Here is a 16,661-nt window from a genome sequence, read left to right as displayed (position 1 = left end):
TATAAATGCATTATAAAAATCTAAACAACTAAGACAGTGAAATATATTTATATTATTTAATTAATATAATAATTGATTGATAATAATTGTTTAAATTAATATTATTGATAGTTTTGACTAATCCATTTTCTTAAAAATGATTTAAAAGCTGAAATGTAAGGTTTATCATTTTAGAAATCTTTTTGTTTTTGTGAAAACCTGTATCTGAACTGTAAATCATGCTTTTACAGTAATTTTAGTTTAATATTGTACTGCAGACATTGCCCTACCCTGCTTATATGGTAATAAAAATCGTAAAAATCGCGCAGATACCCTGAGAGATGCAGGGCGTCTGATGGCCGTCACTTGACTCGCAGCTGATTGGTTTGGTGTTTGGTTTGCTCACTAGAGTTTGGAACGACGCTTATGACAGACTGCATGTTTTTATATGAAAGCAGTCAGAGGTGTTGCATCATGTTTTATTTTCATGCTCAGTTCCTTTGAATACATGAAGTATGTTTGCTGAGAATAGCCTGTAAAACATGTAACTGATCACGTGATGAGAGGCAGCACAGATGACTGTTGTTCTGATGTGTCGTCATGACGTCTCATGTGAAGGGTGCGTTTCTGAAGCTGCTGAGCGCCGCTGAGATCTCTGAATCCAGCTGCTCGTATTCAGACTGCAGCTACAGGAAACACAGACATCACAGGAAATCAAGACTCACTCGGTCACATTCACTGGCAGCTAATAACGGCACTGATTAATCCATTAATCATCATAAACACGTCTGTTCTGATGAAATTATGTTGGTGTTTTAATGTGTATATAATAAATACATCTAATTTTGCGTGTTCAAAGCTCTCCAATGTTGCATTTCTAGCTGTTTGTTTACTGTCTCGATACAAAAGAGCTCAAGCCCCTATTGCTGGGTTTCCCTGGTTTTCCCAAAAAGGAAAAGGCATTCTCTTTAGTGACATTATTAGAAATGGGCTTAAAAACTAATTTTAGCATATGATCTTCTGGTCTCTTTTCTGCCGTTTCATGGTCCAGCAGGTAAAAATGGTGCATGTAATCATTTAGTCACATGATTTAAGGAATCATTCATGTGTGAAGCACAAATGCAGATTTGCTGCTGCACACGACTTTAACACTTTCTGTTGGAACATGTCCTGTTGTGTGTGTGTGTGTGTGTGTGTGTGTGTGTGTGTGTGTGTGAGAGAGAGTGAGTGTGTACGGTGTGTGTGTGTGTGTGTGTGTGAGAGTGTGTACCTGTCGCCTCTGGCTGAGCGTCAGACAGTCCGGTGAGCTCAGCGAGATGCTGCTCATCAGAACGCGCCGGGCTTCCAGCAGAACCTGAGCACAGATGACAGACGTGAGACATGCAGATGACTAAACGTGAGCAGATCCGCTGAGACGCTGATCTGACCTGCTGCTGCAGGCCGCCCGAGGGCTGAGCGTTCAGGAAGAGTCTGCTGAGCTCCCTGTATGACACGGCAGCACTGTAGAGGAAGCCAGGAGATCGGATGGCTCCCGTCAGGAGCTCTGACTCCACACCCCTGAGAATGCTGGGAAATGAGCACAGCAAACCCCCATCAGCACAAGAACACATGAATGTCTGGACCGAAATTAAGTGTTTCCTCTCACCTGTAAAAGGCAAACGGCATCAGTCTGAGTGTCTGCGGAGACATCACACGAGACAGGAAGTGAGACAATCTGTGATCTAGAAGAGAAGAAACATCACACCTGTGACGTAACGCCTGCAATAACATACGAACACATAAACACAGTGTCACGCGTTCACACCTGATCCAGACTGATCAAACAGCAGCAGCCAATCAGAATCATCCACCAGATGAGTGAGGAGACACACGCTCACGTCTCTGACGCGCTCCAAACACCCCGCGGCCTGAAAACACACAGCGTCATCATCAGTCACGTTCCCGCTCCTGCGTGTGTTTGAGCTCGTGTCAGTGCTGAGTGATACCTGTTGATTCAGGTGAGTGGAGATCAGCTCGGTTACACTGGAGACAAACCAGAAGAGCAGAACCTACAGAAGACATCAACAGCATTAGATCACACCAGACCCACACAATTACCAGAAACAGCCCAACTGTCCTGCACAACATTTGATACTGATCCTGCTCCACTTGCTGATAGGATGACAAACAGTGTGGTTTTTAGGCCTGGTCGAAATGATCGTGATAGCCAATCAAATCAAATCAAAGAAAGCAGGTTTTACCGTGCAACGCTTACGTTTTTAATGATGGAAATGAGTGAGGTAAGATATGGGTAGCTAAATATTTAATATTTGACAACTGTTTTATGATAGAAATGTTAAACGGCCAACAATAATGTTCAGTGCTGAAATGTCAAGGTTCTGAATTGAAAATCATTTACACGACTGACTTAAAAAGTTGCATTGACGGGATGTGAGTGAAGTCACCTGTCTGTCTGTCTCGTGCAGCTGTCGTGCAAGCCTTCTGACGTTCTCCATCTCGCAGTCTGATCTCCTCAGAGAACCGTGCAGACATGCAGCCAGCAGCCACGACGGAGCCGACGGCACAGGCCACGCACATCCCGCACCCACCCTACACACACACACACACACACACACACACACACACACACATCATATAGTCACAGACTGACCGCTGTGATGTAACACACAGGAGCAGCAGCTGTGCTTCACCGTCTGCTCCAGCTGTGGCTGTCTTCCAGCATCTGCAGCTGTTCAGGCAGTGCGTCCCGTCCCGTCAAACGCTTCCACTGTGAGCTCAGTGCAGCCGACAGACGCGTCCACCAGCACTGCGTGACACACACACACACACACAGTCACGCTCACATGTCCACAGGTTTGACAGACGGCAGCGGTGTAGAGAAACAGATGTTTTACCGCGGCAGACAGCGGCAGCAGCGGACACTCGGTGTTGAACAGAGACAGACACGCGTTCACCGCCTCGACCGGACGATCACAGCTCACACTGCCACTCACAACCGCCTGAAACACACATTCGTTAGGTCAAGAAGATTTATACTGCAACCACTGTGTGCAAAACTTTCAAGCACTGCCCTTTGACCCTAGACACGGTCACATACTTTGAAGAAGTGAGCCGTGAGTTGGAAAGACAGAAGACCAGCAGGAAGACACGCCCTCCTCTGAGACACAAATCACACATTACTCACACGTCACATGACAGATCACATGTGTTACGCTGAGGTGAGGATGGAGACCTGAACATGACTGATGTGTTTCATCATTCGCTGGCAGTCCAGAGTCCTTCTTCCTGTTCTGTCGGTTCTGACGGTCAGCAGCATCACCGGAGGAACCAGCACCAGAACCCTGACAGACATGAACAACACTCATCACAGCGGCCGCTAGTCAGCGGATCTCAGAGATGCACATGGATGACCTGCTCTTACCGGCTGATGTCATCCAGTGTTTGCTGATAGCTCAGCTTGTGTCCAATGCTGTCGGGGTCAGGGGTCACTGAGCACCTGTTGTCAATCACGTCCCAGAGGAAGTGACCCGTCTCCTCTGATGTGTTTAGCCGAGTAACCGCCACTTCATACAATACGGCCTGCAGAGAGACCAGAGTCAGTAAACATGTACTGCAGCAGCACGGTCCGAAGCCTGCCCGGTGAAGCACCGGCCCTGAAAGTCATGTGACTTCACATAAACTCAGCAGAATCTAGTAACATAATCTCCATGAGCGGTGCTGGGCAGTAACTGATTACATTTCATCCGGATTACATATTCAGATGTACTTAGATTTGATTACATTTTAAAATGCTCATAATCAGATGACAGTTACTTTTTTATAGATTTTACATATTCACAGAATGGCAGCAAATTATACACAAGTTATTGATTTTTTAAATCTTTCTAAAAAAAATAATAAATCCTACAGCACTCACTGCGGTCTTCATGTTTATTCATGTTTGTTCATGTAATGCAGGGATTCCCATCATTTTTTATAGCTAAAATATTTACATAAAAGGTACATTTTTAAATGGCAGACCATAGCGCAAAAAAAAACGCAGTAACTTCAGTAACGCCTGCGACAATGGATTACAGGCACGATTAAAGTGAGTCTAATACAATATAAGTAATGTCATGACGGACACACATCACACACAGCATCCAATCTGGCTGCGTTCACACAGGAGTGCAGCATGTAATACTAACAGCTAGTGGTTGAAATGGGTACTGCAGTCCCAATTCAAAACATTGCTTCCCCCTCCTCAGACTTGACGCTCACGCAGGTTGCCAGATTGAGGATATGTAACAGGAATGAGCACAACTGACAACGGAAAGTGATGAGCATTACACTGCAAGCTGATTCATGCATGTTTTAATATTCTTCTGGTCATAGCGATTTTTAGATGGATGCCGAGGCTTTTTAGATCGGGTAGAATCTGCAATCTGAACCAGTTGATTTGCTGGCTTCCGTGCCTGCAATATTCTGTGTTTTCCACCAACTGGCAACCTGTGGTGTCTTAATACTATTGGGTAAACTGGAAGTAGGCGGAGTCACACACCAAAACAAAAACAGACATTCCGTCACAGAATGCACAGTTCAAAATAGAATAGCATTGTGTGTCAGAGAAACAAGTATGTGAACTTAGCATGTTTCCTAAATATATCTGTAAACATATGGTATTTTTATGCTTTAGTACAAAAAAAAAAATAAATAAAATAAAGCTCCTTGAACGAACTAAACTTGCAATTCAACGCACGTGGCCCGAGGTGTAGAGCGACACAGGAGCCTCTTAAAGAAGTTGTTACAGGTCTGTGAGAGCCAGAAATCTTGCTTGTTTGTAGGTGACCAAATACTTATTTTACCGAGGAATTTACCAATTAATTCTTTAAAAATCCTACAATGTGATTTTGTGGATTTTTTTTCTCATTTTGTCTCTCATAGTTGAGGTATACCTATGATGAAAATTACAGGCCTCTCTCATCTTTTTAAGTGGGAGAACTTGCACAATTGGTGGCTGACTAAATACTTTTTTGCCCCACTGTATGTCAGGATAGGGGCATAAGAAAGTCTCGAGGTTTAGCATGACAAACAATGCAAACACAAGAACAACAAGAGGACAAGCAACGTGCGCATGTCTGGTTTGCAAGGAGAATCAAGAGAACGAGCACCTGTAAGAGCGACAGCAAGTCAGGCAGACAGCCATCTGTGTGTTCATGGGAACTTCCTCCTGTCCGTGACCTACAGAGACACACGCACACGTTAAACAGAGCATGACTGTGCTTGTTCTGAGACGGATGAGAGGAACTTACGCTGTGTGTCGGTCGAGAACAGCCGTGATGATGCGAGCGCAGATCCGAGTGACGTCTCCTTCACAGCCTCCATCATGCTCAGACATGTGCAGATAATACTGTTCACATGCCCACTGCTCGTACTCCTGCCTGGATCACACACACAAGCATGTCTGGAAAACACTGTGCCCGTCTACTCTTTATGCTAGAACTATTTTCAACATGCTAATCAGAAGTTCATCAACTCTAATCTATCTAATAGAAAATTCTCAATGAAGCCCTCACCACTGCAGCGGTCTCAAAAAACTAAGTGATTTCCCTAAACCAAGTTTTTGAGTTTAAATAACAATACAAATAAAATAAAATTAACAATTTGTAAACAAAAATCAATAAAACACTTGCACATGAAGAATACACAAACACAGATGTCCATGTAATAGTATGCTCATGTGAAAATCAGTTAAAACCCCCAAAACGAGAGACCACGATGCAGTGCAAACATTCATTCATGCACAGCATTTGCAAAAGCACAGACTTCAGCATGATGATAGCATGCAACAAGAAGGATTACGTGAAGCACATCTGAAGAGCAGTTACTAGAGAACTGTCCTCCAGAGGTGTTCGCTCAGATTAAAGGTCTAATCGCACATCTGAAGAGCAGGAGTGTTCCAGTTTGTATGGTTTACCTCTCCAGATCTGTCAGTGCGTCTCGGCTCCGCTGAACATGAAGCTCAGATGAGAGCCACTCAGAGAAAGAGAGCTGATGAAAGAGTGAGAACAGAGTTCAACACCACACCATCTGTCAGCTGAAGGCATGCGGGCGGCTCTGAAAGTACCTGATACTGCGGCTGTTTCTTCAGCGATCTGATCTGTGTGTTTCTCCACAGAGCGACTGCAGACTCTTCGACTCTCCCGGTGAGATCAGAAGCCTCAGTGTGCAGATCAGACTCGTACTCATCACTCATGTGCGCTCGAGTCTCTGGGACGAGTCTGGCCATCACATACTGAGCCTGAACACACACACACCGACATGAATACTTGCACCCTGAAGATCAGATGAGCTACTATCCACATTAACTTCGAACCAGTTTTGTACCTTTTTATAAAGTCTCTCTGGGATAAAGTTGTGGAGTTCTTCTGACTGAGCATTGGCTCTGCACAGCCCATAAGAGAGAACGGCCACACAGAACCTGAACAGAAACACAACTACTTCACACAGACATAACGTTACAGATCCAAAATCACGCTGACATGTTTGAGGTGTGGAGCCAAACCTGAGGCAGAGGGCCATGTGTGAGCGTGTGGAGCAGATCAGAGCATCAGAGAGACACTCGGACACAGAGAGAGCACCTGCAGAAGAGCCCATCAGCCTCACCGGAGGACACGCATGTCTGCAGTAATGCAGCTCCACCTGCAGCGCCGCCAAACCCAACACATGAGCCGCGCTCAAAGCACTGCCCTATAAAACACCAGCAGCGGTCAGTGTTCACAATCCCACCGGCCACACAGCTGTCTCAGACAGTGACGAGAGCAGATACCTGGTACTGAAGCAGATCCCACAGTCTGTGTATCAAAGCTGAGACGAGCCCTCTGTGAGCCAGCAGAGCCTTCACAAACACACTCGGCCATGAGCCCTGTCTGAGAACAAAAACAAATAACGCTAATGTTTTAGCTCATTTTAATGCTTGATTTGTCATTTTTAGTCCTTTTAGGTCTTTTGACCCACTGGTTGAGAACTACCGCTCTAATTCTGGCTACAGCAATATAAGTAAGAATGTTCGAATATTGATTATGGATTTAAAAATTATGATTACAATTGCTTCATTAGTAGTCAACCTTGCTGATGAAGGCTTAGTCTAATCAGACAATACCTACAGAACTCAAACAGCAGGCTTCAGATTTTGAACCAGAACTAAGATGTAGATGACATGCGTGAGGATGACGGTCAAACCTGTTAGGAGGCTTTACTTTGGACGCATCCAGTAAACACAGACAGAAGCTTTGTAAGATCAGATTGGCGACCTGAAAGATGTAGACAGAGTCAGACTACAAATCGTGAGGCTTAAATAATGTGTCTATCATCTTTCACATAAAAATAAAAAGATGTGCAACACATTCAGAAAACATTCACAGCCAGCCTCTGAATGCTAACAAATGAAGTACTTCCATCCGATTTGATCATAGTTATTGTGTTTGGGTTGGACCGTAAGAATGTTTACTGGCTAGAAGTTGCACTGAATTTGTGCCAAACGATCATTTTCAGGTCAAAGAGCAAAGATAAGGGGACTAGAGCTTTGTTACAAGATAAAGAGCCAGCTTTGCATCATTACACAGCAAACCGCTGCATTTACGGACTTGTTCACTGACAGTTCTCTCTCATCACCTTTGCCAAGCATCAAGCTGTAAAGTGTTGAGTTTAGTGTTAATGCGGCTTATAACGCCACTAAACCGGGAAGATCTCATAACCTTGTTTCAAGCAATGTGAGGAGAGGGACTCTGGAAGAAGTTGAGAATCTGTGCTTCGCAAGCTGAAACCAAGCACCAAATCCAACAACAACAAACCACCTGCAAAATGAATGGAGCAAAACCCAAGGAGCTGATAATGAACTTGAGCAGAAAGAAAGGTCCATTTAAGCACGCAGAGATAATGGCTGGAGTGTGAATGCTTTCTGAAGGAGCAGTAGAAATCGGAGTTCATACAGCAGCGTGTGCCGAGTCAGGTGAATCCCGGTTCAGTGTGATGACATCACTTCCTGTCTCTTCATCAGCACAGACATTCCTCAAGGTCAGAGAGATCCTGGACAGCTGAGCACAAACATCTGGCGTGACAAAACAGACAGCAGGGTTTAGAGCTAAAACTAACAAAACATTTCCTCAATAGAAAGAACAATCCTTAAAGTAAATAATGTTTTTGTCATTTTATTAGTGCTGTCAATCAATTAAAAAATATTAACTAATTAATCTCACATTTTTCTGAAATGAATCACATTGCTGTTAATAGTGTTCATCGCCTGTTTGATTACGTCTTTAATTGATTTTTCCGTACATTTCTGCCATATGCACATTAACTGACAGTCACCACTGATAAGCTACCACTAAATATTGTAGAAACTTAATTGGCTGTAAAGTTGCTTTGCAATGATTTGTATGGTGAAAAGCGCTGTACAAATAAACTTGACTTGACTTGACGATTAATCGCTCCTAACATTTAAGTTTTTGAATATACTTTTATATTGCAATAATTTCACATTCAATCTTCAAATAAACGTAGAAATAACAAAGACAGTATATTTTTTATATTGGTTTAATGGCATCTTTTTTATGACTGAATAATAATAATATCACTGATATTAATACTACTGATGTCTCTATGAAATTGTTTTTTTTTTGTCAAATATTTAACCACCTGACTATAGCCATTCAACATTGCAGTATATCTGAGAGCTATACATTTTAATATTTATTAGACTTTAAAAAATAACAACTTTTAATTTAAGTGACCTTAAAACAATCTTCACATAAACCCATTATAATAAATGTCATATTTAGCTACCTGTGCCCTTCAGCAAGTAGGAAATATCAAAGTTACCAAACACTAAATTCTAAATTAAATATAGATGAATCCATAAAGCTCCTTTTTTCTTTTGTTCTTTGATTAACAGACATCTCAGCAGCTGGTTATGAGGTTATTTTGGCTGCTTTAAGAGCTGCTGCTGCTGAACGTGACGCGGAACTCTTCAGCTCTTAAAGTCTGTAATGAGCTGAGGAGTTGATTCTGGTGTGTTAGATGAGGAGACAGTGCTGGGCTGCTCCAGGATAATTTGGAAAACCACTGCATTTCAGAGACATGCCCTTAAATAGGACTCATATTTAACAAATACTTAGATGCATGCACAGTTTTAAAGGGATAGTTCACCCAAAAATGAAAATTCTGTCATTAATTACTCACCCTCGTGTCGTTCCAAACCCGTAAGACCTTCGATCATCTTCGGAACACAATTGAAAATATTTTTGATGAAATCCGAGAGCTTTCTGAGCGAGAGCTTGCTTTTTGTGCACAAATAAAACAAAAATAATGACTTTATTCAACAATCCTTCTCTTCTCTTCTTTGTTGAATAAAGTCATTATTTTTGTTTTAAATTCTCTTGCTGTCTATACAGGGTCAGAAAGCTCTCGGGTTTCATCAAAAATATCTTGATCTTGTGTTCTGAAGATGAACGAAGGTCTTACCATTTTTGGGTGAACTAACACTTTAATGCAACTTTAATCCATTTTTGATAACTTCATGACTTAACTGATGACATAACTACGACATTGCATGCTCGTAGTTTCTTTTGCGCTTTAATGTGAAATGATGTACTGCGCGCGGCGCCACATTTGTGCGTGCAATTTAAGAGCATTTGCTACGAGCACAGTATAACGGCTGACAGGACAGGAAAATTGGCTTTGACTGGCATATGGCCTGACAGCATCTCATCTGACCGCAGTTCACTGTTCTACTGAAGCTCTTCGTCACCTGTATCTTTTCCGCGCTCGTTTGACTCGCACCTGGCACTGAGGTGAAGTTGGAGAGCGCGTCTGAAAAGTCTCCCGTTTGATGTGGTTGTAAAGATGTTCTGCTTCTAAATAAATGCAATTCTTGTCAGAAAAAAAAAAAAAAAAAGAGACCGAAGCAGCAGTTGTGAGGGGAGTGGCCAAACCTAGCTCAGCACCTACGTTATTGCATTAAATCTTTTTAACGCATTAAAACTGAAAAAAATTAAATAACTGCAAGCGTTTATGCGTTAATTTTGACAGCACAAAATTTTATCTCATGAATAACTAAGGTATACCTTAATTTTGATAGCTAGAAAATGTGTGTGTGTGTGTTTACCACCGTCAGTGGCCCCATCTGTCATCATTCTCCTCAAATGAAGAAACTGTTCCTGTAGAACCAGCAGGTGATCGTCCTCACTCGACTCACACACACCTCAACACACAAACACACACATATTAACAAAAGAACAGCTCTTATTAGCCATTTACTCAATAAAAAACTCATTAAACTCACAATGGTCACTACAGATTTTTTTTTTACAATGGTTACAAATATATTTCAAGGCATCACAGGCCCATCTACAATGTCCAAAATTGCAGTCTATGTACAGTCAATGTGTCCTGTAAAAACAGTAGACAAAATCTACAGTGAGCTGTAGACACATAAACCCAGAGCTCCTGTAAACACTCTAATGAACAAGTCTCACAAGATGTCCTGCATAATGTAGAAGCATTTGGAAACACTGACATCAGTGAGAAAATAAATGCACACATAGCTATAAAATTGTGACGAGTGGTGAATTCAGGTCACTCTGAGCGATTCTTTAATTATGGACCTATTTGAAATCATGAAAATGTCACGTGTGTTATAGCATGAACTAAATGTCCTGGAATGAAGATCTGATCATGGCCTTCATCATCCTTCAGCTGGTAGTGTTGTGATGTTTCAATTTCAATTTGTACTTCAATTAAAATAAATGCATTGCTTGATAATGACACCTAATAAAGCTATGCTCAGATTATGATCTTTAAATTAATTACTGATTTTTAAAAGGTCACTCTGCTGTCCTGTTAGATATTTACTAATATTTATGCCATCACATCCTATTTCCTTGATAAGCACATTAGTTTTCTAGAAAAACTCTCTGTAAACTCTGTAGTTGCTTGTTGTGATGGTAATATCAGCAGGATCGAGGCTGGCAATTCTATGTTCTAACAAAAATACAAATTCGTACAGGTATATAGCAAATTAATAATAAATAAAAAAAAATATTTCAATTAAGTATCTTTAAAGTTACAATTTACTCCTGAATGATTTGACATATTTATTCTTTATATCATCAAAGTGGCAGAAATGATGTAATGAAGCACCTTCTTTCTGTCTGTACGTCTCTCTCCGACAAGATTCTGTATATGACGTGTACAGGGCGGCAGGAATCTTATCTGCCCTATTAATTTCAAACAAAACAAAAAACACAAATACAAACAAACATTCAAAAAACATTAATATAAAAGTCAACAAACAATTCCAAAACCGCTAAAATGACATACACTGTTCTGTTAAAGTGCATTAATAGAATGTGTAATAAAGTGATGCTTACTTTCTCAAGGCCTCAATGAACACCATTCTGGCATCTGACTTCACAGGAAGCTGCAATGAATAATACAATCGGATAACCATTAAAAACCAGTTCAACATTTCATCCATAAAGCCCTATAGCATCATATAGTCCCTTCCCTACATAACCTACTGCATGGGCTACATGGGATCTCCCTCAGAGATTCAGGGTTACAACCATAATCTGAACTTCTCTCTCAGCTGACATCGTACTGTGAAGTACAAATGCCCCTGTGTCAGGACAGGACCTAATGGATAGATAGATGCCCATCCTCCATCTAAATCTCGACCGAATTGACTGAAAGATGACGATGATACTCACCACACGTGGAGAGAGGAGAGCAGGGAGAAATCGAGACAGGAAATACGGCCTCCTAAAAATACTGAAGACAAAGAAAACTATGCTCACTATACAGTTTCAATATATGTGTGTGTGTTTGTGTGTATCTGAGAGTACCTGGCCTCTATCACTGTTGCTGGGACCTTATTGGTGGTCATGAAAAGTGTTACGGCCTTCTCAACATCCTGCTGTGCTGGACACTGAAAATACATTAAATTACAACAGTTTCAGGTTGTTGATAAAGCTGAAAAAACGAAATTGCACAAAAAACAACAACAACAGAATCATGTTTGCATCCATAACCAGTATTGTTTCATTTCTTCTGACGGCCAGATATGGTGTTACAGGAGTAGATGACCCATACCAACAAAGTCACAAGTAAAGTAAAAGAAAACCAAAGATTACTGGTGAAGTACAGCCAAACTCACATCCTGAGATGAAGAAACACTGACATTCTCACTAAAGTACAGGGAGAGGACCATCTCGCTGCAGCACAGAAGTTGTAACAGTCTAAAAGACTATTAACATGTTTTTCTGTTATTTTTGTTGGTCACTATTAAGGGGGCGCTACTGAGCAATGGGTAGTTAGGTATAAACCCCTGTTCTTGACTCACAAGCTGAAGTCCAAATTGGGAAACTTTGGTTTAACGCCCAGTGTTAGTAAGCAATGAGCCATTTTTATTTTTATTTTTATTTTTTCATTTATCGTGTATTTAGTGAGTCTGTAGAAGTGGAATTTTCTAACAGCATTTATTGTTGATTGTAAAGGGGCTTCATGCTGTGACTATTTCGCAGAGTGGGTTAGCGTGGAATGCTAGACCTGCATGGTGCGTTCTGCACAAATAGCAGCACGGAGCCTTTAACATTTCCTCTTGTGCTGGATGAAAAGTGAGTGTATGATACATGTCAACTTGTGTGAAGTCCTGTTTGTGGATAATGCTTCGCAAGGACTGTATATATCTTTTTTTTCCGTTTGGGAGTTCAACGTGAACTGTGGATTAAATATTTGTTTTTGCAACACTTTCATTACACTTTTCTTTTCTTTTTTTGCTTATGGGCTATGGACATTGACTGTTTGGACACTCCTCATCTACACCATTGTCAACCACAAGATTTACCGTTTTCTTTATTTTTCTAATGTGTTTGGGTTAATTTGTAAATGTGGTATTAAGCTTTTCTGTAGTGGGAAAGTGGCATGAACTATTCCTAATGCAATACATATTACTTATTTTTGAAATTCTGTGATTGTTATCTTTTTGCATGTGTGAAAGCAGGGAGCCATTGTTGTAAAATATTTAACATGTAATACAAACAAACGCCGGGTCCTCCCAAATACATATGTATAACCAAAGCTTTTGCGTGACAGGGTAGCGGTTATAATGTCAGCAAGAGAAACACCCCTGAAGGCAGCTCACGAAGAGGAAACAGCCCTGGTGGAATGGCAGGTGATGGTCTCAGGCATGGGTTGCCAAGCATATGGCATGCCAAAGCAATAACCTCAACAACCCACCTCAATGGCCTCTGCTTAGAGGGGCACCTTCATTAGCAACCCTATAATGGACAAACATCTGTTCTGATCGTCTTAACGGTGTTGTAACCTTTACATAACACCTCAAGGTTTGCACGGAAGCAGAATGTTATTCAAGAACTGCTGGTTGGAATTAACAGCTCATTGGACTGAAATAAACTGGTGCAAGTGCACCTTAGGAAGGAAAGCCAGATTGGGCCAAAGGATAACACCAGTACCCTCTGGTTTCCATCTCATGCAGGACTGACTCACAAATGATGCAAATGAAGCCACGGTCAGGAAGCAGGCTGCTTTTAAGGATTTCCACCTAAGATCTGTATCCTCAAACGGTTCAAAAAGTAGGTGACAAAAGATTCCAACACCAGAGATAAATTGCACAGAACCAGAACCGCAAGCAGGTTTAAGGCACTTTGCAGGTGTCCTTAAACCCCCCCCCCTGCAAACTAGGCTGTGGGAGCCCAGAGAAAAACAGTCCATATGCATGGTGTGCAGAAACAGCCACCACATAAAAAAGACATAAAAGGTGGAGGCTGCCTTGCCACTGTCAGGTTGGAAATAAATTTTGCAGGACAGTGGGTCCCTGGAGGCAGGGTTGAAGACCTCTGGTATATAATATTCGCACATCACACCGCTATCAATATGCAGGGTATTGAAATCACTTTTGAATAAGCACTCGCTATTCACTTTCACTTTTGAGCTCACGCGCACTCTGTGTAAAGGGAGCACATCTTACAAAGTTATTTATATATTTATTATTTATATAAGTTATATAAAACGATATTTGTCAATGAGCTCAGGATCTGTTGAGCAGCAAATCCTCCATCATGGTCTCTCCTTACTCTTGACCCGTGATCAGTGAAATCTGACTCCTGCAGCTTGTGTATGGAGCAGAGCAGACACTTTCAGTTTAGAATTGTAGCATACGTTTTCCAACTGAACTAAATAACTTTTATTTCTATAAAAAAGCAAAATGACAGTGGGGGCGGTGCCGTGGTGGGCAAGTAATGTAATTGGTGTAGGACCAAACTCCGTGTAACACCGACTACATCAGCGTTGGTTGCCATGCAACAAAGTGGCCTGTTCGACTTCCTGGGGTGTTACGCATTCCGGGGGGAAGGGTCCATGGGTCCTCATATGGCTTGTTAACTGAGGTTACAGAGTATTTGTCATATAAAAAGAGAATATATAGTGTGTATTATTACACACAGATGCTACAACAGCAAGCCAATGTTTATGTAACTTCAGCATTCTTGTTATGTGCCAAATCGCAGGACCCATGCTATATATCTACTCCTGCCCGTAGCAAAGGTAAAACCACCTGCTCCTGCGAGATGCTCCCAATTTATTTGTGTATAAGCAGCCCTAGAGTTGAGTGCAGTGACTGAGAGTTCACAGTACAAGGCAGTAGCTCCCAGTGGCCAGACCAATAACTGAAGACAGGCCGGGTCTATATGCCAAATATGGCTGTCCTGCTGGGATACCTCCTGAAAGGAAGGTGCCTTGGTCTGCCCACCAAAAAGGTTAGGAGCAAGGAAAACTATCGTTTGGACAACCACCATGGTGGTCAAATACATCCTGTGTCTGGCCTAAGCAATTCTGTGAAAAAGTGCACGCATCTCCAGCTAGACGTCATGGGCTGGGCGTCATGCAGTTTCTCAAGAGAGAGCTGCTGAATTGGATCAGGTCTACCACAACAGTAGGAATGCATCCCGAAAACAGTTAGTACATCCATTGTACATCGCCAAATCACTGTTTCACCGATTCTTGGGTTGAGTAAGTGCTCATCACCGAAAACACACATCAGGATGCTTCTCTGTTGGCACAATCAGTTTTCCAGATGTCCCAAACAGTCAGACGGGAGCTTCATCAGAAAAAATAAACAGACTTCTGCTGTTCAAACCTTGTGCAAAACTTGTCCTTGATGTTTTTCTTGGAAAAAAGTGGCTTCTTTGACAACAGGCCATTGTCCTAGTCTTTGCCTCACTGTGTGTAGATGCTCTCATATCCACCGGCTACCAATACTGAGCAAGCTCTGTGCTGCTGGTGACACTCCTCAGCAGGAGATGTCCTGGTGCTTGCTAGACACTCCAGGATGTCCTGAAGCCTTCTCCACTGCAACTGAACCTCTCTCCCTGAAGTGCTTGATGATTCGGTAAATGGTTCTGTCAGGTGCAAAATGTATCCAGCAATTTCAGCATGTCAGGCCGATATGATTATGGCTGTACGTCTTTCTGTGGAGGTAATCATTGCTAACACATGAGTACAATGATATGAGGCACTTACTTCTTTCCTCCTTTTGTAGCAATAAAGGCCTGGGTGCACTTCACTTTCCACGTTCCGTTCCATCTCGTGCACAGCACGCCCGCACAGCTCAAACGCGGCTGAGCGCGAGTGTGACACATGTGCAGTATCACCTAGTAGACTTGTTCAGTCTCAACATTCACCTCACGCCTGCACTGTTGTATGAGGACCACACGCAGTGTGCATGGACGTCCGCAGACACTTCTGATGACAAAAACTGCGTCACACGGACAGTGTGCGGACCGCTGCGTAACGTGGATGGCCGAAGTATACTTTGGACTTAAGTCTGCCCTTATAATCCAATCAGAATGATAGGGTGATTTCACCAGACTAGTACTCGTTCACACTTTCCCATGTGCTGATGATATCATTAGTGAAATTATGTTAGCTACTCATTTTGTACCAGGGCTAAAACAAAACTGTTTTGTTTTTTGTCAAAGTTGGCCAATGAAGCTTTTTGCAGTTATTTAAAATGCATCTTATTACTCTGCACAATAATCTAGAAAGAATGAATGCGAATCAACACAACAACAATGAAAGCAGCAAACAAAAACTAGCAGCAAAACAGCTGTCTGAATACTGCTGATCCCTCAAGCACAGCCCTAAGGAATGCAATTTATACATATTTAATCTTAAAATTAAAGGGGTCATATGATACTGCTAAAAAGAACATTATTTTGTGTATTTGGTGTAATGAAATGTGTTTATGCGGTTTAAGGTAAAAAAAACACATTATTTTCCACATACTGTACATTATTGTTTCTCCTCTATGCCCCGCCTTTCTGAAACGTGTTGGTTTTTACAAAGCTCATCGGTCTGAAATGCAAGGTGTGCTGTGATTGGACAGCTATCCAGTGCGTTGTGATTGGCCTAATACCTCAAGAGTGTGATGGAAATGTTACGCCCCTCACATACTGTGATGGCGTGTTCCGGCCGGAGCGACGAGACAAAAACATTAAAATCCATTATAAACGAGGCATTTGTTGCATCCAGTGAGGACATAATTATGGATTATAATGAATATGTGTTTTATGTTGCATCGCGCCGCGTAAACATAAAACCATGTCTGCATTTGTGATCGGAGAAAT

The 16,661-nt window shown here is 41.9% G+C and overlaps 1 protein-coding gene across 3 annotated transcripts in view; it reads right to left on the bottom strand.

The window, feature by feature from the left end:
- Positions 1-228: 228 nt before the first annotated feature.
- The window catches only part of LOC107566831 (FA complementation group A), a 75,090-nt gene continuing 58,657 nt past the window's right edge, over positions 229-16,661 (bottom strand). For 2 of the 3 annotated variants that reach the window (XM_016252378.1, XM_016252380.1), the window contains 26 exons: positions 11,862-11,944; positions 11,727-11,787; positions 11,388-11,437; positions 11,158-11,234; positions 10,124-10,219; positions 7,950-8,068; positions 7,201-7,271; positions 6,788-6,887; positions 6,524-6,708; positions 6,346-6,439; positions 6,086-6,259; positions 5,936-6,009; positions 5,271-5,399; positions 5,130-5,199; positions 3,401-3,558; positions 3,212-3,320; positions 3,077-3,136; positions 2,874-2,978; positions 2,670-2,785; positions 2,424-2,568; positions 1,965-2,027; positions 1,784-1,886; positions 1,625-1,700; positions 1,407-1,545; positions 1,250-1,333; positions 229-665 (listed from right to left, as the gene is read on the bottom strand). In XM_016252378.1, the coding sequence (XP_016107864.1) occupies positions 588-665; positions 1,250-1,333; positions 1,407-1,545; positions 1,625-1,700; positions 1,784-1,886; positions 1,965-2,027; positions 2,424-2,568; positions 2,670-2,785; positions 2,874-2,978; positions 3,077-3,136; positions 3,212-3,320; positions 3,401-3,558; positions 5,130-5,199; positions 5,271-5,399; positions 5,936-6,009; positions 6,086-6,259; positions 6,346-6,439; positions 6,524-6,708; positions 6,788-6,887; positions 7,201-7,271; positions 7,950-8,068; positions 10,124-10,219; positions 11,158-11,234; positions 11,388-11,437; positions 11,727-11,787; positions 11,862-11,944 (2,619 nt within the window). In that variant the 3' untranslated portion in view covers positions 229-587. The remainder of the gene's footprint in view (positions 666-1,249; positions 1,334-1,406; positions 1,546-1,624; positions 1,701-1,783; positions 1,887-1,964; positions 2,028-2,423; positions 2,569-2,669; positions 2,786-2,873; positions 2,979-3,076; positions 3,137-3,211; positions 3,321-3,400; positions 3,559-5,129; positions 5,200-5,270; positions 5,400-5,935; positions 6,010-6,085; positions 6,260-6,345; positions 6,440-6,523; positions 6,709-6,787; positions 6,888-7,200; positions 7,272-7,949; positions 8,069-10,123; positions 10,220-11,157; positions 11,235-11,387; positions 11,438-11,726; positions 11,788-11,861; positions 11,945-16,661) is intronic. The other variant, XM_016252379.1, reaches the window with a different exon arrangement.

Source organism: Sinocyclocheilus grahami, unplaced genomic scaffold (assembly GCF_001515645.1).
Source record: "Sinocyclocheilus grahami isolate Dianchi unplaced genomic scaffold, SAMN03320097.WGS_v1.1 scaffold1103.1, whole genome shotgun sequence".
Classification (NCBI taxonomy): Eukaryota; Metazoa; Chordata; class Actinopteri; order Cypriniformes; family Cyprinidae; genus Sinocyclocheilus; species Sinocyclocheilus grahami.
Note: the sequence above shows the minus strand (reverse complement) of the source record. Positions and strands in the feature narration are given on the sequence as shown.